Below are 22,271 nucleotides of genomic sequence, written 5' to 3'. Positions count from 1 at the left end.
CCATTGCATGGACTGTTGTTTGTTGTTCAGTTGCTATGTTGTGTCTGACTCTTTGCGACCCCATGGACTGCAGCACGCCAGGCTTCCCTGTGTATATACCGCATTTTACTGACTCATGTATCTGTCAGTAAACACTTGGGTCGTTTCCACGTTTCAGTTACTGTGAATGATGCTACTATGAACATGGTCATATAAATATCTCTGTCAGTCCCTGCTTGCAGTGCTGTTGGGTATATACTCATGAGTGGAACTGCTGGATTACATAGTAATTCTGCTTGTGACTTTTTTTGGAGGGACCACCATACTCGCCCACGGTGGCTGTACCATTTTGTATTACAACCGGTGGTGCACAAGAGGTTCTAACTTCTCCACATCTTTGCCCAAACTCTTTGTTTTCTTCTCCTTCTTCTTTTTGATAGTAGGCATCCTAATGGTTGTGAGGTGGTGGTCCTGAGATTTTCAGATGACTTGCTCAGGGTGTCCCCGTGTCAGATCTAGGGTGAGGAGGCACCAGGCTGCCTCGTGGAAGAGAAGAAGGCCCCTGAGAAGCACGTGGAGCCCCCCAGCCCAGCTCTGCCATCCTGCTCTCCATCAGGGAGAGTGGCTGGCAGTGGCTTTAGTTCGTCTGAACTCCTAACCTTGATGCATTTCATCCCAGGGCACTGAGTGGGCCATGGGGGGCCATCTTTTGGAGATTCTGGAAAATGGAGCAAAGCCAGGAGAGATGAACCCGAGAGAGTCCTGGTTTTCAAAGGAAAGGGCAAACTCTGAGCATTGCATTCCAAAGAGGATTCGCAGAGCCATGAGTGGGGATGGAAATGAGTTTGTGTGCCCCCTCGACTTGGAGAAGGCAATGGCACCCCACTCCAGTACTCTTGCCTGGAAAATCCCATGGATGGAGGAGCCTAGTAGGCTGCAGTCCATGGCGTTGCTAAGAGTCGGACACGACTGAGCGACTTCACTTTCACTTTTCACTTTCATGCATTGGAGAAGAAAATGGCAACCCACTCCAGTGTTCTTGCCTGGAGAATCCCAGGGACGGGGGAGCCTGGTGGGCTGCCGTCTATGGGGTCACACAGAGTCGGACACGACTGAAGTGACTTAGCAGCAGCAGCCCCCTCGACTGCCTGGTGTGGAGAGGGAGGGTATGGGGTGGGGAGGTGGGTATAGAATGGGAGTGAGACCTTCCTGAAGGACAAACTGGCTTCCTTGCCATTGCTCTCCAGAGGAGCACCTCCTAGGTGGAAGGTCTCATAAAGAGCAGGAGACCTGGGTATAGAGATGAGTTTTCTAACACCTAAAATGGGCCGTCGGGGCTGTCTGGTGGAGTCACTGTCTGTCACTGGAACACATCACACTCACTGACGCCTATTATGGTGCAGATGGAAGGTTTTCTTGCTGTGGGGGGTGCTTGGGTGGAAGTCCTCAGGGCCCACTGAGGTCCCGTCCTTATATTGGGCTATGAAGGGACGTGGTCCCCAGAGGGCAAGGCATCCATGAATGTACTAACCACATCCCCTTTGACTCCCACTGGGAGAGGGCCCAGTTGGGTGAAGGGCCTCGCCCGGTTTAGTGGGAGAGAGTGAACCCTACTGTGGAAGTGAACTAGTGGCTGTACTCAGGGGTTTTGACCAGAGGTAGCCTTGGAGTCCAAGGAGGCAGCCGTCACTCTGCTGCGCTGGGTGGGCAAGCCTGCCTCCTGTTTCACATCCAGGTTAAGACTTGAGCAAATGGACAAGAAGAGGGAAGGAGGGTGGGCCTTCCAGCAAGCAGCAGGGCTGAAACGGAGAGGGCTGAAACAAAAGACCAAGCTTGGGGGCTGGAGCAAATCCAGCGCCCTTGCTGGGGGGATGAGGGGCCGGGCCGTCTTGTTTCTTTGGCTCTGGCTGGGGTGCTGGTGGGAAGAGCCTGAGTGTGGGAAAGGAGGCGGGAACCCAGGTGGCATGGTGGTGGGCAGTGAGGAGAGGAGAGCAGAGGATGCAGATAAAAGGAGGGGGAAGGAAGTGGAGTCCACAAGGGAAAAGGGGCCAGATAAGGGAGAGGAATCCAGAAGCCAGGTTGGGGAACTTGAACTTGATGAGCCAAGCACTAAGGGCCATTGTGGGTCCTTGAGTGGGGAAGTGACCCAAAGCAGGAGTTGTGAGTGAAGTCTGCCGCCAGCTGTGGGGTGTGGCTCAGGGGGCGAGGGGGCTGCCAGGAGGAGGGCTGGTAGACCAGATGACGCTGGCACAGTCGTTGGGTGGAAGACTTGCGCCAGGGCAGCCAGGGGGTCATGGAGGAAGGGCCTGGGGAGGTGCACACTCGCAATGCCCTGACCGAGAGGGAGGAGAACAACGTCCACAGGGAGGAGAGGGTCGCAGGAGGGGGTGAGAAATATTCCAGCCTGGCTCAGGGCCAGCCTGGTGAGCACAAGCAAGACAGGGTAGGGGGGTGGGGTCCACAGTTGCCCAGCCTCAACCACCTGGAGTCGGGTCCTGGGTCCCTCAGGGTGAATTGGGGGGACCCTGAAGACAGGTGTGAGCTTGCCTAGGCCCCTCCCTGGGTGTGCAGGGAAAAATCAGGCATCACATTCCATTTGTTCACATCCAGCGTGCTCTTTTACTCTGGTGGCCTTGGCCTGCCCAGGAGAGGATGTGGCCTCTGCAGCAACTTCACTCAAAGACTCATGGGCCCTGGGCTGCTGGTGCCCTCTCCCTTAGCCCCTTGCCCTCCGTTTTGATGACCGCCTCTTCCCGGGATGCTGGGAAATAACTGGAGGCGAAGGGCTGACCGGATCTCAAGTGGAGCTGGCCAACCACCCTGGAAACTCAGTGTCCTCATTGGCTGAGAGAGATTCAGAGTGCTCCCCTGCCTGCCGCTGCCTTGTTACCAGGTTACTGGTCCCTGACTGGCTGTGAGGCCTGCGAAGTGCCCTTCCGGCCACGCCCCCTCTAAGTGCCCAGTTAATGGTGCTTCCCTGCCCTTCCCTTTGGCTTTCAACCCCTTTTCTTCATCTGCTTAGGGCTCTATTTTGAGAACACACGAGCCTAGAATAATGTGGGTCCTCGATTCGCCTCCCAATGGGCAGGCAGCGCTGTCCCTGACCTCACAGTCTATCCGTGGCAGTAGATGTGATGTCATGGGGTCTTTTTTGGCCTGAAAAACTGTCCGAATTCCAGGGCTCCCAGGGGGCAAGAGAGGGGAAGCTGGAGGGGTGAGAGGGGGGAGGGTGTGAGGAATTTCTGGACGGAATGTTCCTCCGGAGGCTGAGTCCGCATTCTGCCCGGCCCTTCCTCCCCCCAGTCCGGGGCTTGGGCACCTCCCCCACCCGCCATGGCCCTCTGCCTTTTCCTTCCTCCAGAACAGCAGCCTACAGACACATTTTTTTCCCAGCCCACCCTCCCTGCCGGCCACCGACGTGTCTTCTTGCATGAACCTCGAGGCAGTCATCCCAGCCACAGCAGCCTTGGCAGACTGGCCCCTCCTCCGGCCCACACCACTGGGGGTGATTAAACCCAGTGAGAGGACATGCTTGTCTTTTTTTGGAAAAAAAAGAAAAAATTGAGCAAAGGATGTGCAGCTTCCCTTATCCATCCTGTGGTTCACAGCCCTTCGCATTCAGGAAGTTCTCTCTGATGTCTGATCCCAGTTTCTCCTGCTGCAGCCCATTTCCTCCTCTTCCTCTGGAAGTGTATTGAAGAAGCCTCATCCTCCTGAGGGCCCGAGACAATTAGTTTTTAAGCCGCAGAAGACTTGTTCCCAACAGGAGGGCAGTTGATTAAGAGTAAGAGCAACTGGATGAAGATTATACCCAAGAGGAGACTAGCATGAGGTGGATGTAAGGAGCCGCGTTCAAAAACCAGCTGTCTTTATCTACTGGCTATGTGACCTTGATCGGGTGATTTAATCTCTTGGCCCCTCAGTTTTCCTCACCTGTGAAATGGGATAATGCTTACCTGGTGAACATTGGTTGTGAGGACTGATAATCATGAAAGTGAAGAGCCCAGTGTTAAGCCCAGGACATCCTTAGTGCCTGCTGAGTCGTTCTTGTTACTGCAGTCACATTATGAAAAGGCACCTCCAGACCAGGACCAGGAGGAGGTCAGGCGAGTGAGGCACCTGGGGTGCAACATGCACCGTGAGACTTGGCCGTCAAGCAGTTCCAGGTCCAAACCCTTCCACTTGCTCCTGAGCTGGATTTGAGTTGTCTTGCCTGGGGGCAGGAGGCATTCCGGAAGACCCCTGGTGGGGCAGTGATTCGGCTTTGAAAAGCCTGGGTTTGTCCTGGCATTGGGCAGGGGGCGGGGCCAAATGGGGGGGGTACCACCCTTATCTGGGTTCCATCTGCTTCATCCTTCTACTGCTGAACCTTGAAAAGTGAAAGTGAAAGTCGCTCAGTCGTGTCCGAGCTCTTTGCGACCCCATGGACTATACAGTGCATGGAATTCTCCAGGCCAGAATACTGGAGTGGGTAGCCTTTCCCTTCTCCAGGGCATCTTCCCAACCCAGGGATCGAACCCAGGTTTCCCGCACTGCATGTGCATTCTTTATCAGCTGAGCCACAAGGTACTGCTGAGCCTTAGGGGGAAGGAAAAGCAGAGTTGGCCAGCTGGCACCTGCTCACCCCGCCTGCAGGCCAGCTGGGAATTGGGGTGAGGGGCAGCAGGGGGCTCAGTGGTGGGCTTTATAAAACATGGGTGCCCACCGGAGTCCTGCTGTGCATCTCACTGTGAGAGGCTGAGCAAGTCATACCCGTACCTTTCTGTACCTCAGTTTCCCCATCTGTGAAATGGGGAGGGAGGAGATGGTGTCTGAGGAGTGGTGTGCAAAAAATAGGGTGTGTGTGTGCATGCTAAATTAAGGTGACAGCTGAGGCCTAGTGGGTCTCTGTCAGCCACTGAAGCCCTGATGGCCTGGGAGCTTCCTGTAGCATACCCAAGCCTCCCTGCAGGGCCTGGGACAGGGGTGGCCTGACGGGAGACCCCTCTTCTGTTACCAGTTCCCTTGCCTTTTTCATTCCCACTAGCCCCAGAACTGGCAGTGCCTGGGAAACAGGGAAGCAGGACTTCAATCCCAGGAGGCCTGGGTGGAGGCGAGGGGTGGAGGAGAGGGGAGGGGAGTGCAGTGTACATGCTGGGCTATGTTTGCAAACACTGCAGGAAAACACTGGGTGTTGAGATTGGAAGTGTTTTTTTGGAAATTTTTAGCTCCTCAGAAAGCCTCTTCACTAATGTTGAGGGCAGGCCTTTAATGGCTGGCCCTGTGGCTGGCCTCCAGCTGGCGTGGGAAGGGATGCGGGCAGAGGGGCTGGTGCTCAGATGATTGCTGGCAGGGAGAGAGGTTGCTCTTGCCCTGCTGAGGCCTGTGGTTTCTAATATTGCCTCCCTGGTCTGCACCGTGCCAGACCCAGGAGGGGTGGGACAGGAGGGTCAAGGTGGGGCAGGGTGGGGTGGGGTGGAGATGATAAACAACAGCTCACATTTATGGAGAGCTTCCTAAGGGCCCGGCCCTGTTCTGAGTGCTTTCTGTGCTTCATCTCATTTGCATCTCCCAGGATAGGACTGCGCAGTCCTGCCGGAGAGCAGCAAGGACACGGTGACCTACCTGAGGTCGCAGTTAGTAGCAGAGAGTCAGGACATGGTCTGGCCGGCTGTTGCCAACGCTGCCAGTCTAGATTGGTAGTTTTCATAGTGTCATTCCCGGACCTGGAAACCTGTTAGAAATGCTCGTTTTTGGATCCTTCCCTAGTCTGTGGGTTCTGACCTCTGGGGAGGGCCCAGAGGCCCGCCTGAGTGTCAGCAGCCCTCCAGGTGATTGGCAGGCACACTCCAGTTTGAGGCCCCCAGCTCTCACTCTGCTCCGCCCAGTCGGGGTCTCTTGGGAGGCTTTCCCCAGAGCAGGACGAGGGGCTCTTAGGGGACTGTAATGGACCTGAGGCAGGTATTCTGTCTGCAGCTTCTCCACCCCACCCCGTTTCTGTGCTTTTTCCCTGTCAGGGAAGCTGATTGTACAGACTGTGAAGAGTGAGGGCACTGAAGCTGGGAGATCTGGGTCCAGACTCAGTTGTGCTGTGTAGACTCTGCATGCAGAAGGTCCCTGTGAACTGCTCTCTAGGCCTTCTCCTACCCACAGGAGGCCAGAGCCACTCAGGGTGGAGGCACTTGGGCGTGCTGTGCAGCCCTCGGTCTCCACGTGAGCATCACAGAGCTGTGGACCAGAAGAGACGGCCAGGGGATCCGAGGGCGGGGCAGCCTGGCTCTGCCTCTGAGGACTCTGCTGGGTGGGGCCGGCTGGTGGTGGGAGGCTGAGGGGGACCCTGGTCCCGATTGTCAGGCACCTCCTAGAGCTCCGTCTAGGGCAGGGATCCCTGGGGATTTCTTGTGGGCTCATTTGCCTCCTGCCCCATGGCCTGTGGCTCAGGAGTGGGGACTCTGGGGGAGGAAGGGGGCAGCTGGGGGAGGGTTAGGGCTGGGCTGGGTGGGGACAGAATGTGGCATCTTCATTGCTCTGCGGAGTCATCCTCAGACTCCAGGTGGGTCAACCGAGAAGGCTGGGAGGGGCTGGCTGATGGACCTCCCCAGCTCCGACTCCGTTCCTGGACCCTGTGCTCCCTCGACCGTCCCAAGCTGCCTTGACCCTGAACTACACAGGAGGTTTTATTCACCTGGAAAGAAGTTTTGGCCTCAGCCTCCTGTCTCTAGTGTGTGTGTGTGTTAGTCACTCAGTTGTGTCTGACTCTTTGCGACCCCATGGACTGCAGCCTGCCAGGCTCCTCTGGCCGTGGCATACTCTGTCTCTAGTACGGTAGGGTAAAGTTTGTGCGTTTTTAGAAAGAGCACTACTGCCTTTAGCTCAGCCTGCTTCCTTCCTCCAAGCCTGAAAGTGTTAGTTGCTCAGTCATATCCGACTCTTTGCAACCCCATGGACTTCAGCCAGCCAGGCTCCTTTGTCCATGGCGTATTCCAGGCAAGAAAACCAAGTGGGTTGCTGTTTCCTTCTCCAGGGGATCTTCCCAACCCAGAGATCAAACCCAGGTCTCTTTCATTGTAGGCAGATTCTTTACTGTCTGAGCCACCAGGGAAGCCCTCCTCCGTGCCTGTCTTGGTCCAATTCTCTCCCCGATGCCAGAAGTCATTCTGTTCATTCCCCTGTCTTCAGACATGAACAGTGCATCCTCAGGTCCTGGGGATAGGGTTGGGGCCGATGTTTCCTATTCTGAGATCCATTATCTATATCTGGTCCATGGTCATCTCAGTGAAGACTTGTTTTCATGACCTTAACTCATGCCCACTTGCAAGATTCAAGTGCCCCTCTAACCACATCACTGAGTTGGAAACAGAGCCCTGGAGACTGTGGTCAGGAGGTGGCCCTGGAATGGGAAGCTTTTCTCTTGTGATGAGGGAGTCTGAGGAGCCCATGTTTCAGGATGCCTTTAGTGGGAAGCACTTCTGTTGGTCTGGGTGAGGGAAGGATTGCACCAGGATGAGGGACAGGATCAGTCCTCAGGTGTTTAGTGACTGCCCACTACACATCAACCACAGTCTCCAGCATGAGGGATGTGGCAACTGAGTTGGTTAAAGAAAAGCTGCTTTGAATCTGTTTTGGAGGAAAATGGGATAAGAATCACAAATAAAACAATAGTTGGAATGAGACCTATTCCCACAATGAGATTATTCATGCACCGAGGCCCAGATAAATAGCTCAGACAGTAAGGCTTACTGGAGTTCAGAGGTGGGAGACAGCCCGCCTTGCTGGGGTGTTCAGAGAGGGCTTCATCGAAGAGGAGAGCTTGCAGGAAAAAGGGAGAAGCCATTCCACAAGCCAAGTCCTGGATGTGGGAATAGCGAGGAGTCTGGATGGAGCAGAGCTTTGGGGCATGGAGACTGAGGTCTGCAAGGTGGGGGGCAGGGCCCGTGTGGGCTGGTCCTTGAAAGCCGGACCACTGCAGTTTCACACAGCTTGAGGCGTAGAGACCCAAGATGGGATCCAACCCTTTTGTTCCCCTTAGTAGTCAGTGGCTTTGGTCCATTCATCTGATTTCTTCTTATTGGTAAAGTAAGGCTCAAAGATGGTAAGGGTCCCTGCCCCACTGGGTTCTTATGAGTAGATGAAGCGTCTGGTGTAGGTATACACGCCTGGCAGGTAGGAACAGGAGTCGCTTACTCGCTCCTTGTTCCCTTTTGAGGGGTCGGGCTTAGGGTCCCTCTTGAGGTTTGTTGAGCTGGATGGTTCTAGGACCAATAGGATTGTCTTCCACTTTCCAAGTTCTGCCCCCAAGCCTCGTGTCAGCACATTGTGTCTGAGTCTTGGGTTGGCGCCATCCAAGCTGTCTCCAGAGGCCTCCTGCCCATCATGGCCTCCAGCCCGGGGGGGAGAGCCAGCCTGGGGCTGTTTGCCCTGAGGCCTCATGCTGTGCTGTCTCTCTGTCCACAGCCCGTCAACACTGAGACTGCTCCGAAGAATGTAGTGGACACGGTGAGTGATGGCAGGTGGGGCGGGGGGCAGGGAGCAGCTTGGGGAGGCCGGGAAAGCAGAAGGAAGATGGGGGGACAGTGAACAGATATGTCTGAGGACACCCTTCTGGAGTAGATTTGTGGAACTTGGGGAAGGGTAGAGACCTTGTGACATGGAGAGCCGGACATCAGACCATCCCCCTGTGTGTTGGGAAATGATTGCTGGGGGACGAGGCAGGCAGGGAGGGAGAGGCCAGTGCTAAAATGTGGTCTTCTTTATTAAATATGTAGCATGTGAGAGAGCCAGGAAGATCTTTCCAAACACATCTTTCTGCCTTAGCAGAAGGACAGATGGTTTCCTCAAGGCTGCATGGAGGAGGAAGGGAAGGAAGTGGGTGGATCGTGCAGTGGGGAAACCAAGGCTGGCAGCTAGCTGATGGGCTTGGAGGACTTGGGTTCATATCTCAACTCAGCCAAGGTTCTATTTGTGATACTGTAGCATGTCTCAAGCCTGTCTGTGCCTCAGTTTTCTAATCTGCAAAATGGGAATAATGATATCTCCCCAGGAGAGACACACATGAGTGGGTGCAGTTGGCTCCAAGGGGCCTTTACTGGACAAAGATGCTGCACAAACAAGCAAGCTCCCTGCCAGGCCCCCACTCCCATCACTGCCACACCCGGCAGTGAAAGACCCAGGACCTTTTGATGACTTTCCTCGACTCCCCTCCCTGACTGCCTTTTCTTTGTCTCCAGGGAGAAGCAGCCTCTCGGGGTGGAAACACACGGAAAAGCCTTGAGGAAGATGTAAGTATGGGGAAGGGGAGGAAGAGGAAGACGTGGTGGTTCCCTGGTGAGTGGGGGATGCGGGGAGGTGGATGACGTCTCACACCTGATTTGTTTGGTGGGGCATCCCTCACAATCTCCTATCTAGAAGGGCAGGCAAGGTTACTTAACTCAATTCCAGACTGCAAGAAAGAAAGTAAGAAAGTGAAGTTGCTCAGTTGTGTTCGACTCTTTGTGACCCCATGGACTGTAGCCTGCCAGGCTCCTCCATCCATGGGACTTTCCAGACATAAACACTGGAGTGGGTTGCTATTTCCTTCTCCAGGGGATCTTCCTGACCCAGGGATCGAACCCTGGTCTCCTGCACTGCAGGCAGACTCATTACCATCTGAGCCACCGGGGGGTGGGGCAAAAGGGTGAGCAGGCCCATGACTTAGCCTCAGTCTTGGCTTTAGCCTCCATCCAGCTCAGCTGGATTCAGGGCTCATTTGCCCATCACTTAAGCAGACCTCAGTAGGTGGGGAGGGAGGGTGTGCAAGGACTGGCTGGGTGGTGAGCAGGGCCATGGGAATGGGTGACACTGCAGCAAGAGGGACTAAGGGCAGAGATGAAGAGGGACTCCTAGGCTCTTGGGGATCATAGGCTCTGCTTCTTTGGACAGAAGAGGCTTGGAAAATGGCTAAATGCCACTGATTCAGGAGGAAGCTGAAAGATGGGCTGGTTCACCTCGCGGGCTTCTCCTGCTGTGTGGTTTTTTGGTGGAGGGTGACAGGCAAACTCCTTAAGTGGAAGGACCCCAGGGAACGAAGGAGGGGCTCCTTGGGTCCCCTGCTTTGAGCCCAACTCATGCCTGGGCTTGTCCTCACACCCCAGGGCCAGATGCCCAGTGAAGTCGGACCTTCCCTTTCTTCCCTGCCCTTCTCTGACAATTCACCCCTCAGCGGGCCTCTCCATCCTCTCCCGCCCTGATCTGCAGAGGAACAGGGAGTGGTTTTGGCGGTTGGCACAGGGGGAGCTGTTGATGGCATGGGGCCGTATCATCTGACAGCTGCCTGACCCACGGCGGGGAGGGAGGCGCTAGGCTCCTGCAGGCAGTGCACGTCGGTGGGGAGCCCACTGCCACTCCACATTGCCCAGCCCCGCAAGGCGGAGGTGTCCCCAGGGCCACACGGGGGCTGGCCAGGAGGAAGAACATGCCTCTCAAATTAGTGGAAAAGGTATGCACGGGTCCTGTGGGTGCGGAGTACACATGCCGAGAGGGATCCTTGTCCACATTTGTGATGTTTCTGGGGCTGGGGTGCAGGGGGGAAGTAATGTTTTGTGTACCTACTACTAAGGATTAACCAGCTTAACGGACACAAAGTGAATTCTATAATTCACAAAGTGAATTCACAAAGTGAATACTGTATGCTCAATACATGTAAGCCATTCTTATCACTGTTATTTTGGCTAAGGGCCAGAAGCTGGCCTGGGTATTTTTTGATCCCCATGACATCCCACTATGGCAGATGCTATGAATCCATTTTATAGATGAGGAAACAGAGGCTTGGAGGAGCTCACAGATGCGATGAATATCTGTCTTCTCCATTCCGTCCTGGGACCACTGCCTGGATATGGTGTTTCCAGGACTCCTGACTCTTGCCCAGGGTACAGGGTGATGTCGTGTGAACCAAGCCTTTTAGCCAATGGTCTGGACGTTCTTATAAGTCGAGTCCTAGGGCAGCCGCTCCCCACAATGCCGTCCCAGGCCAGATAGATCCAACAAGGTAAAGATGCAGCAGGAGAGAGTGAAGTTAGACATCGTGAAGAACTTTTTGACATGAGGGGGTGTCGGACCTTGGTCCTGGAGAAAAAAGAGGTTGCCGCTTAGCTGGGATTAGAAGTTTTTTTAGGGGAAAAATCTGTTGATTGGGGATGAAAGTGTGTGTGTCTGTGCGTGCCAGGGGTGGTTAAGAGTGGTGTCTTGCCTTGATATGGGAGGAGGGACGTGATGAGTCTTGGTCTGCTTAGTCTAGTTAAAGGAGTTCATGAAAAGCTGAGCAAGTGAGCAGATTCTAGAATGACCTGTGTACTGTGAAGGAAGAGAGAAAACCTAGTTTTTGAGGTTCCCAGAAACCTGTCCCAGGTTGAGTGACCCCCAGGGTCCCCTGCCCAACCACTGAGCTCTCTTGCCCTCTCTCCTGGTGAGGAGACCATTTCTGAAGCGGCATGGCTGCTGCTCAGGGTCTTGCTGCTGTGATAATGTGCCTGTTTGTTGAGCTGTTTTCCTGTCTCTGGCCTGCGGCCCAGGACTCACAGGGCAGGCATGGCTGTTTTCCTCCAGCAAGGCTGGTGTGTTGCAGGGTTTGTGGATGGTGTGCTGTGTCGCACTTTGTTTTGGAAAAATCCAGGCGGGTGGGCAGGAAGGAGAGAGGAAGGGGTGTGGCTGGAGGGGCTGGTGCAGAGGGGAGGGGGTGGCCGCAGCCCCCAGAGGAGATGTCGGGGTGGGGAAGGGCCCCCGCTGTAGATTGGTCACCAGTCTCTGGCTGCCTGACATGGCTGCTGCTTACAGACCCTCCTCCCAACTGTGCCCCCTGGGGACCTGGGCTCCGGAAACAGCTTTCCCTTTGGTCCAGTGCTGTTGTGTTTGGTCTGTGGACCTCAAAAGAAGGCAGGACTCTTCCCACACAGTCTTTGCTCCAAACCAACCCCGCCCAGATCCTGGGGTTCCCACTCTTGCTGCATGGTGGGAAAGGAGAAGGCGAAAAACGGAGCCGAGGGTCACAGATCTTGAGCTGCCCCAGAGCATCTGAGCGGTGGTCAGCAGCCCCTGCCGGCATTGAGGACCAGGGTCAACGGTGCTGGCAGAATCTGCAACAGGAAGGGTGAGGGTTAGATACCAGGAGGAACTGGCTGATAGGAAGAGACATAAGACACGGTTTGGGGGAGGGTGTGGAATTTCCTTTTATAGTGTCCTTTAAGCAGAGGAGCGATTGCGTTTTGGTGATGATGGTAGGGGAGAGATCTTGGTGCCTATGGGAGTTGGATCAGAAGTTCTATTATGGATCTGTGTCTTGGGAGGTGCAGGGAAGAAGTTCAGAGCTGTGGATAGATGGCTTTGAGAGCCCCAGAGAGGAAAGGAACAGAATTAAAGGTGGATGAAGGGATGGGTGGGCAGACCGAGAGCTTATTTTTCTTTATAAAATAAAATCTTCGAGTATTCTTTTTTTTTTTTTTAATGTATTTATCTATTCGACTGCATCAGGTCTTAGGTGCGGCACGCAGGCTCTTTGTGGCTGTACATGGGCTTTTCTCTAGTTGTAAGCATGCGAGCTTAGTTGCCCTGCAGCATGTGGGATCTTAGTTCCCCAACCAGGGATCGAACTCATGTCCCCTGCAATGGAGGGGGAATTCTTAACCACTGGACCAGGAAAGTCCCTAGAGAACTCTTTGTAAAACCCTTGGGTAGTTTTCCCCAGAGGCTCTGGGTGGACCAGGTAAATCACACCAGACTGTGTTGTACCCATTCTACAGAGCGGTCAGTGAGGCCAAACAGCTGCTTCTCACGTGGGCTTCATAGATGAGAGTCGTCTTTTGTAGGATGGAAGCTTTCTGAGGTCGGGGGCCTTATGCCCAGCTGGTGGCCCTCAGCAACGTTCACTGAATGAGGGAGGGGGTATGATGATGGTGTGCGGAGAAGACCTCAGCCTTCCTGAGAAAGGCCCTGTGTGAGTCCCAGCTGCTGGAGGCTCGGTCTCCAGCCCTGTGTCTGTGAGGTCACTGTGTTTCTCAGAGCCCTCAGTTGTTTTGCTCACGTGCCCCGCCCCCGCCCCCGGCCCATCTGTGGTTCTCTAGTTCTCCCTGCGACTCGGCCCAGCCACCCCCAGACGTGTTACCTGTGCACGTCTGCTTTCCGCTACTGAGTGTCACATGCTTCCAAACTTTGCAGAAAACAGGAAGCCCCGTCAGTGAGAGGGCAGCCCAGTGATTCATCAGGGGATGACCGTCCAGCTGTTCGTCCCCATCCTCTGCACGAGGGTCACTGTCCAGGGCGGCTTCCTCCTCTGCCTCCCCTCCCCCCTCCCCTCCAACCGCAGAGCCGGCTTGGACTTTGTCTTATCACCTCTGGAGGCGGTGTGGCCAGACTCTGCTGGGGCCAAGTTTTTATTTATCTTTCCCGGCTTTTTGGGGTGGGGAGGCTGAAGAATGTGGAGTGTTGTAACTGGGGAGGGGGGTGGAGAAGCAGGACCTGGCTGTCCTGCTCTGCGCTTCCCTTTCGCCCCTGCGCCGGTGGAGGCTCTTGACTCCCCAGTCTCCCCACCAAACCCAGCTCAGTATCCCTGAGGCTCCTGGGGGCCTGGCCCCGCGGTCCTGGCTACACCTCCAGCCTTGGCTATAGTTGTGGCTTCCAGTTGTTAGAAGCAGCTATAGTGGCCTCCTCCAAACATGGCTGTGGAACAGCAGTCGACGGAACCCGAGGGGCTATTTATAGCAGGGTGGCCCTGGGGCCTGGAGCCAGGCCTAGGGCCTGGGGAGGTTCATCGTCTCCTCATCAGGGACCGGAGAAACGGAGACCGATGAAGTGTCGGGTTTCTGCGTTCCTCTGAGCGGGTCGTCTTGGAACAGCCTGGTTTGGGTCTTAAAAACCAAACACAACTCAACCCCTCCTTACTGCCCGCCCCCCCGCCCCACTTCCCACCCCTCAACTCCCCATGCCTGACTCATGCAAACCCAAGTCCTCGGGGCCAGGAGAGCTGTGGAGACAGAGAAACTTCCCGCTGGACAGCACAACTTGGCTGTTTCCTCCTGCTGCCTCTAGGCTGAGCTTTTTGGGGCTGTGCTGCAGCCCCAGGCTCTGGCTGCAGCCTTCTTGCGAAAGGCTGGATGGAGAGTCCTCTTCTTAAGGGGGCTGCCCTGACTTGGGGCTCAGCTGGGTGCGGGGTTGCAGAGCCCACCCACCCCCGCCTCGTTGGTGCTGCGTGGAGAGGGCTGAAGGGGGCTCCTCTTCTTGGGGCCCCAGTGGTCCAGCCTGGAGTCTAAGGATGAATCCTGCTGGTCGTCAGGACTTGGGGGTGAGTTGCTGTAGCCTTGGTTTCTCCTCTCCTTGGTGGACTGTGCTCCTCTCTCCTCCAAGCGAATACAGCTTGGTGGTCATGAAAGGCTGGTTTAGGGGAGGCTCAGGCATGTTTGGAAAGTGCCAGTGGGCTCAGAGGGCTCTGGCTGCGAGTGTCCAGGTAGGGCTTCAATTCTGCATCGAGTGAGGTGGATGAAGGGATGGGTAGCAGCTGGTGATGCAGGATTTTGCTTTTCTATAGAGGTAACTGTTTGTTTGTGTCTCTAACTATTCTTTTAATTGTACTTGATGTAATAATGGTAAGAATGTCTAAGGGCTGGATGTGCATAATTTCCTTTACTGTTCAAATAACCCCATGAGGATTGTTGCATCTTACTCGTGACATTGGGGCTTCCCTGGTGGCTCAGATGGTAAAGAATCTGCCTGCAATGAAGGAGACCTGGGTTTGATCCCTGGGTTGGGAAGATCCCCTGGATGAGAGCATGGCAACCCACTCCAGTATTCTTGCCTGGAGAATCCCTGTGGACAGAGGAGCCTGGAGGGCTACAGTCCACGGTGTTGCAAAGAGTCGGCGATGACTGAAGAGCAGCTAAGCACAGCACAGCACTCGTGACATTACAGAGGCTCAGAGCATTGAGTAGTGCAAGGCTGCCCATAGGATCCTGTGGGGGCTCTGATCCTGTACTTTCGTTGCCGTACCATACAGTTTCCCAGAGATGTTTTGGACACCAACTTGGGTCCATTTGCCTAATTTTGTACCAGTTGACAACCCTAGAGATGGGAGCGGATGAGGGAGGTAACAGACAATGGGCAGTGGGTCCTTAGAAGCATGATTTGCTGCCTAGCTCTGGTTGGTACACATCGTGCCTGGTGGCTTCTTGTCCCAAAACTTTTGACTGACCTGGTGTTGCTGCTTTAAAGGAGAGGCTTGCAGGCAGCTGGTGGGCAGAGAAGAAATGTTCAGAGCTGGACGGAGGGGTGCTAGCGCTCTCATCTTTCCTTCTTTCATGCTTGAATCTCTGTTCACCACTTGGGATTACTGTTTCGATATCCAGCACTTCCAGGTGAAATGAGTGTCCATCAATTTAGTAACTGCTTTATTGAGTGTGTACTCCATACAGGTGGCACCAGCCCAGGCCTGGTGCATTTCTGGGCACTGGGAATTTTTTCCTTGCCCGGAGGGAGGAAAGCGCTTCCCCTCAGGGGCTTGCAGGCACACAGGCACACTCACGTGGGGTTGGCATCGATTGCTTTTGGCTTTGAGTTGCTGTGTTGGTGGGGCTTTAGGGCACCTGGGCTGGAATGTTGGCAGAAGCAGAAGGAAATCTGTGTTTGCCCGTGGCCCTGACCACTTGTGTGGACAGCTCTCTGCTGCTCTCCTGCCGTCCAGCTGGTCCCCATCCTAACGCTGCTCCTCTCTTCTCTTTCCCAGAGTTCCACCAGAGTTACACCAAGTGTCCAGCCTCATCCCCAGCCCATCAGGTATGCCTGGACTATAGGGGGCAGGGGATGGGGGGCAGGCAGTGAGGTCACTGTGGGTATTCCCAGCAAGTCATGCCTTTGAGTCTCTAATGCCAAAGTCATGAAGCCACTGGTTGGGAGCATGGCAGACATGGAAGCTACAGCGAGAGGATGTGGGTAGATGGCACTGGGAATCAGTCATATTTTGAATTCTAGTTTGAAGCCAGTCCTTGAGCTAGATTCTTTATTTACCTGCATGATCTCATCTAGTCCTTGCAACAACCCTGCAGGGTAAGTATTTTATCCCCATTTGACAGATGAAGAAACTGGGTCTCAGGGAAATGAGGCAACTTGTTAAAGGTCACGCAACCACCAACAGGCAGCACTTGGATTTGCCTTCAGGACTGGCTGGCATTGAGGCCCGTGCTAGATACTGTTCCTTTCCATGAGCAGTGGCTTCTGATACTCGAGGATCATTTATAAAAGGAATGTTCTCTGGCTGGCTGGGCTGATGGGGGCTGGGGCAAGGGGATCATAGGGGACTCAGTGCTTTGCTCATCCAGAGTTACTTTGTCCTGGGTCCAGGTTCTCTGATTTTTTTGGCTTCCTCTGCCTCTCCTTCATCCGAGGCTTCTGAGATGAGTGAGAATCTGGCCCCAGGGATCTGGAGCCCCAGCCAGAGAGGGCTTGGTGTGTAGCTGAAGCTCCCAGTGGGCAGTAGTCCTACTGCCAGCTGTCTACAGAGAGTGGAGGGCCCCCTTAGCAGATCCCTCCTCCCTTGTAGCTGAGAATCGGTGGGTGCAGAGTTCGATGCTGATGTTGTCCAGGTGGTGGCGCTGTTCCGCCTTCAGTAGGAGCCCCACCCCCATAGGCTGCAGGGCCAGGAATGATCAGGACTCGGAGGCCAAATTCACAGTGGGCTCCCAGCACACTGGCATCTCTATCACTGCGTCCCAGTCACCGTCCCCATGGAGAAGCTATATGTCACCTTTGGCTCCCCTGTGTCCAAGCCCCATCTATACACCTGGCTCAGAGCTAACCCTGGAGGAGATTTGGATTCTGCCCCGGTTCTTGGTGTCCTGGGGCTGTACACCCTACTGCCACCCCATCACTCTGAAACACCCCAGTGGTATCCCTCCCACTGCCCCTCCAGTCCCAGCTTTACCCGGAGGTAGTGAGAGGTTATCAACATGAGTGTGGTCCATCTTGGGTAGCGAGGGGAAGCAGGAGGCTGGTGATGGGGTAAGAACGGTATGAGGTGCCCCTAGAAGCCACTGGGGGGCTTTGGAATGGATTACCAATTTCCCGAGACCCCTTTCCCCATCCCGTCAGCTCAGCCTGGACCCTCCTCTGGAAGAGCAGCTGGGTGAGGTGTAAAGGTGTGAGCCCTCGCTTCCTCTCACTCAGTGCCGGCCCAGGCAGCTCCCTACCTCTCTTAGAAGCTCAGATGGCACTGGGATGTCTGGGAGTCCCCTGCCACTGTGGCAGCATCCTCGGCCTCCTGGGCCCTTAGAAACCAGGGAGGTCACTGGCAGGAAGCAGCCCCGGAGGCGGTGGGAGCTGCCAGAGGTGGGGGGAGAGCCAGAAACAAAGGGCAGGAGTCAGCCTGCCTCCAGGGAGGGCTGGAATGTGCGCTGTGGTCTGGCTTACCTGGAGCCCAGGTGAGCGTGTCACCTGAGCTGCCCCTACCCCTGAGGGCCTCCCCGCCCATGCCACAGCTCAGAGCAAGCAGAGGGCGGTAGAAGGCTCAGCTCTGGGATGCAAGAGCCCTCGCTTCAGGCTCTCCTTCCTCTCTGGAGCTCTCCCTGGATCCTTCGAGAAGCTTCTGCCAGACCAGGTGGCTGCTGTATGTTGGGAGGCTGAGCTGGACTCCTGGGCCCTGGCTGGTTCCGGCCCTGGCTCTGACCTCTGGGATCATAGGTTGAAGGCGATGCCGACAGGACTGATGAACATGTAGGACTAGTGTCATTACTCTTTGTTTCTGAAACGGCTTGAGATCCTTGCCGGCTTCTGCGCAGCTCTGTTCTCCCCGGCTCTCCCAGACTGGCCTTGAGGGCTACACTGGCCTTGCCCCGGGGAAGCCTCTGGCCTTGGCTCAGAGTCAGGGAGCAGCCAAGCCCTCCTGGGTTAGATCTGGGGGCCATGTATGGTGTGGAGGGGTGCAGGTTCCTGGACCTCGTCCTGGGGGCCTGGATTCTGATCTGCTGCCTGCTGTCTCCCCAGAAACATGAGTACGAGCCGGACCACGGAGGACAGCTGTGAGCTGGACCTGGTGTATGTCACCGAGAGGATCATCGCCGTCTCCTTCCCGAGCACAGCCAATGAGGAGAACTTCCGGAGCAACCTCCGAGAGGTGGCCCAGATGCTCAAGTCCAAACATGGAGGCAACTACCTGGTGAGGATGGGCCCCCCCCCACTGGTCCAGGGCCCCATCCTTTCTGCGTGCCACCTCTTCCTGCTGGAGTCTCATCCCAGCCGCTCCTGCGCCAGCTCTTCTCCCCTCTTCTCTCACCTGCCCCTGACTTCGGGCGTCTCATGGTCTGAGTCCTCACTCACTGTCCAGCTGTCCTCTGAGGAGAGTCTCTGTGGCTGGGACACAGCATCTGAGCCAAGTCGTGTGTGTGTGTGCTTGTCCTGTGTGTGCATGTGTATGGTATGTGTGGTTTGTTTGTGTGCTTGTATGTGTATGTGTACAGTGGATTGTGTGTGCTTGTCCTGTGTGTGCACATGTGTGGGTATGTGTGGTTTGTGTGTGTATGTGTGCTTGTGCATGTATGTGTACAAGTGGGGTGTGTGTGTGCATGTGGTGTGTCTGTATGTGTGTGTGTGTGCTTGTCTTTATATGTGTGCATGTGTATGGGTATGTGTGGTTTGTACTGTGTGTGTGTGCTTGTGCGTGTATGTGTACAAGTGGGGTGTGTGTGTGCATGTGGAGTGTCTGTACGTGTGTGTGTATAGGTATGTGTGCCTGTGCATGTATGTGTACCGTGGAGTGTGTGTGCTTGTCCTTGTGTGTTTGCATGTTTATGGGTATGTGTGGTTCGTATGTGTGTGCTTGTGCACGTATGTGTACAAGTGGGCTGTGTGTATGCATGTGGTGTGTCTATATGTGTATGTGTATAGGTATGTGTGCTTGTGTGTATATGTGTACAAGTGGGTTGTGTGTGCATGTGGTGTGTCTGTACAAGTGTGTGTATAGGTATGTGTATAGGTATGTATGTTTGTGTGTATATGTGTACAAGTGGGTGTGTGTGCATGTGGTGTGTCTGTATGTGTGTGGGTGTACGTGTGTGTTGACCAGGAGGAGGGACGCTGATGGTGACGCTCATGTTATTGAGCACCTGTGATGATCCAGGCCCTGTCCTAACTCCTTCCCACGTATTTAACATCACTACAGCCCTAGGAAGCAGCTACTGCAGGAGCACAGAGAGGTGGGGTATTTGCCTGAGGTCACAGCGTCAGGAAGTAGCAGAGGTGTCACACTGTCAGCACCTCTGAGAAGTCTTAGGGCAGAGCTGTGGCAGGGTGTGTTTTGAGGGACCTCGTGTTGCTGAACACAGAATCGTACTTGGGACAGGAGAATCTCCCAACCAATGTGGAGGAGGTTATCCCCGACTCCTCACCCACTATGGGGGTCAGAAAGGCTGGCCAGGGGATTGGAGCTATCCTGGCCCCAGAGGAGGGCTCAGGCCCACTTTATAGGAAGGTACATGTGGGCTGGACTCATGGACCGGCTGTGCCACGGTGAGAGAGCAGAGGCAGGGTGTAGGGACTGTGTTAGGTCCCCAGGGCTGCTGTAACTAATTCCCACAAATTAGGTGGCTTAAGACAACAAAATTAATTTTTCCTCGGTTCTGGAAGCTAGGAGTCCGAGTCAAGGTGTCACTGGGGCCGTGCTCCATCTGAATCCTGTAGGGGAGAATTCTCCTTGCCTTCTCCCATCTTCTGGTGGCTCCTTGGCCTATAGGCGCCTTGCCCTAGTCTCTGCCTCCATCATCACATGACCGTCCTTCTTCCCATGTCTGTGTGTCCTCTACTCTTCTTATAAGGACACAGTCACTGGATTTGGGGCCCACTCTGAAGCCAGGATGATCTCATCACCAGACCCTTGAGTACTTACATCAGCAAAGGACCTGTTTCTAAATAAGGTCACATTCTGAAGTTCTGGGTGGACATGAATTTTTGTGGGACACCATTCGACCCTCTATAGAGACCCATCCGTCAGCTATGTTGGACGTTGTTAAGAGTGTGGCTTTAGGGACTTCCCTGACTGGCCAGTGGTTAAGACTGCATACTTCCACTGCAGGGGACATGGGTTTAATCCCTGGTTTGGAGACTAAGATTCCACATGCTGCATGGCGCAGCCAAAAAAAAAAAAAAAGACATCCAGCTTTAAACATCAGAAAGTTCTATGCTGACTCTGCTCCTACTAACTGTCTGATCCTGGCACTTAGCCTCACTAAGCCTTAGGATACCATCTGTAAAATGGGCCTAATGACACTATCTATTTCAGAGGTTGTGGAGAGAATTAAGGCAGCTTGTCAAATGTCAAGTCCTTAGTGTGGCCTGGCTGTCTGGGAACACCCAAGTGGTAGCTGTTGTTACTGGCATAAAGCATATTCCTTTATGGGACTCAAGAGTGATGTAATGTAGTGGTTTAGTCGTTAAGTCATGTCTGACTCTTGCGACCCCATGGACTGTAGCCCACCAGGTTTCTCTGTCCATAAGATTTTCCAGGTAAGAATACTGCCATTCCCTTCTCCAGGGGGTCTTCCCGAGCTAGGGATTGAACCTGGGTCTCCTGCATTGCAGGCAGCCTCTTTACTGACTGAGCCAACAGGGAAGCCTATGAAGAGTGGACCAGAAGCCATTTAAGATCCTGCCCAATTTCAGGAGTCCAGAGTTCCATGAGTCTCTGCTGTACTTTCCCCACTCTGTCCCACCCATTCCAGACTCTGTGGTCCTCTTCTCTCCCCAGGAGATATCACAGAGGCCTTTGAGTTTCCCAGGCCTTGAGCTGGATGTTGGGAGTTCTGCCTGCCTCCTCCAGAGATGGAAGACAGGAATTCAGAGACAGGGGGGTTCCCGTGGGATGTGGTCAAGTGTCAGGGGATGTCTCCTGGGAGGTCAAGGATCTGAGAGGGTCCACCCAGCATGATTTGCACCCTTTGATAGAGGGTGTCTGACCACATAGCAGTTGCATCTCCATGGGGTGAGTTTCTAAAGGCACCATGTGAAGTAGAGACCAGAGATGGCCAAATGCTTACCAGTTGCCACCACTGGATCTCCATACAGTGTGGAGAGACACCCACCTTGGGGGTGGCCTATGGGGCCCAAGACAGATTCCATCCCCTTCTCACCTTCAGTTCAGGATGTTTGCTCATCCAGGGGCGGGGCTGAGTGTCTGCATACCTGTCTCTGTCTCCCTGTTCATCCTGAGAACCTGTAGTTGGTTCCCATCAGTCTGTGTGTGTCTGGTGGGGCTTCATGTGTGTTCATGTAGTAGAATTTCCAGCAGGGAAGACAGAGAGAGAGAAAGGGCTGCCTTCTCACAACCTCTTCCTTTTCCTCCTTCTAGCTTTTCAACCTCTCTGAGCGGAGACCTGACATCACGAAGCTCCACGCCAAGGTGAGCCTGTGCTGTTTGGGGGTTTTTTGGGGGGAGTTCTCCTTGCCTGGGCTCCCTTCCTCTGAAGATCCCATGTTAGAATCTTGGAGGAAAGTGCTGTGACTGTTTGCAAAGCCTGTTCAAAGTCACTGTGCTCCCTTCTCTTTGGAAAATAGAAAAGTGCATAGTGCTTCTGTGATATGAATTACAGAAAGCAAAGCTCAGTACAGTCATTTCCACCCAGGCCTGCCTCTGGTGGTGTGCACACAGAGTTCCTGGGGCAGGGCTGCGGTTGTGGGATTTTCAGTCTTAATGACGAGTCTTCTGGATTTGCCCTGGCTGGGAATCGCCAGTGCAGGCTTCCGACAGCCAGCATTCTTTCACCTGCTGTTGAGTGAGCGTGTGTGGAGGGGCTCTGCGTGCCGCTCCAGCCCCTGGAGTCCAGTGACCGTCGTTGTGTGACCTTGGGTGGGCGGCAGAGTTCTCTGGGCCTTGGTTTGCCTGTCTAAAAGTGGATGGGCTGGATTAGATCAGCTCTCTGGGTCCTTCTGAACACAGGTTTTCTTGTACTTTAAAGTTCTGTGAGTTAAAGTTTGAAGGAACCTGATGACTGCTATTCAGGTCTACTCTCTGTCCCACTCAGGCCCCTTTTGGCCTGAAAACTTGATGCTTTGTGTGTCCAGGGCCTGGGAAAGAGCTGTGATCAGCCTTCCGCTTTCCTTCTTCCTCCCTGAGCCAGCCCCTGGGGTGTGTGGGAGGAGAGCTTGTCTTAAGGTCAAAGTTGTGTGAAAGGGACCTGGGATCTTCGGGGGTGCTAAGCTTTTGCATTATACACATGTGAGAAACTGGGGCTGGGGCTGGGGTAGAGGTGGTGACTAACCTGAGGCCCCACAGGGAGCGGTGTCAGAACAAAGTCTTGGACCAGTGTCCTCAG

At 54.5% G+C, this 22,271-nt stretch overlaps 1 protein-coding gene and 1 non-coding gene across 24 annotated transcripts in view; both read left to right on the top strand.

The window, feature by feature from the left end:
- Positions 1–22,271, top strand: part of TNS1 (tensin 1) — a 266,797-nt gene that overhangs the window by 150,116 nt on the left and 94,410 nt on the right. For 20 of the 23 annotated variants that reach the window (NM_001434866.1, NM_001434863.1, NM_001434868.1 and 17 more), the window contains 5 exons: positions 8,413–8,454; positions 9,186–9,236; positions 15,701–15,750; positions 17,953–18,124; positions 21,308–21,358. In NM_001434866.1, coding sequence (NP_001421795.1) covers positions 17,957–18,124; positions 21,308–21,358 — 219 coding nt within the window. In that variant the 5' untranslated portion in view covers positions 8,413–8,454; positions 9,186–9,236; positions 15,701–15,750; positions 17,953–17,956. Of the gene's footprint in view, positions 1–8,412; positions 8,455–9,185; positions 9,237–10,336; positions 14,267–15,700; positions 15,751–17,952; positions 18,125–21,307; positions 21,359–22,271 lie in introns of those variants that run through there. The other 3 variants (NM_001434864.1, XM_024999124.2, XM_024999120.2) reach the window with 3 other exon arrangements.
- MIR2356 (microRNA mir-2356) lies at positions 7,357–7,429 on the top strand. Its single transcript, NR_031076.1, has one exon. It is a non-coding gene; the product is annotated as a microRNA mir-2356 (primary transcript).

This window comes from Bos taurus, chromosome 2, assembly GCF_002263795.3.
Source record: "Bos taurus isolate L1 Dominette 01449 registration number 42190680 breed Hereford chromosome 2, ARS-UCD2.0, whole genome shotgun sequence".
In the NCBI taxonomy this organism is placed as follows: Eukaryota; Metazoa; Chordata; class Mammalia; order Artiodactyla; family Bovidae; genus Bos; species Bos taurus.
The sequence above is the reverse complement of the archived record's forward strand: the minus strand, read 5'-3'. Positions and strand labels throughout refer to the sequence as shown.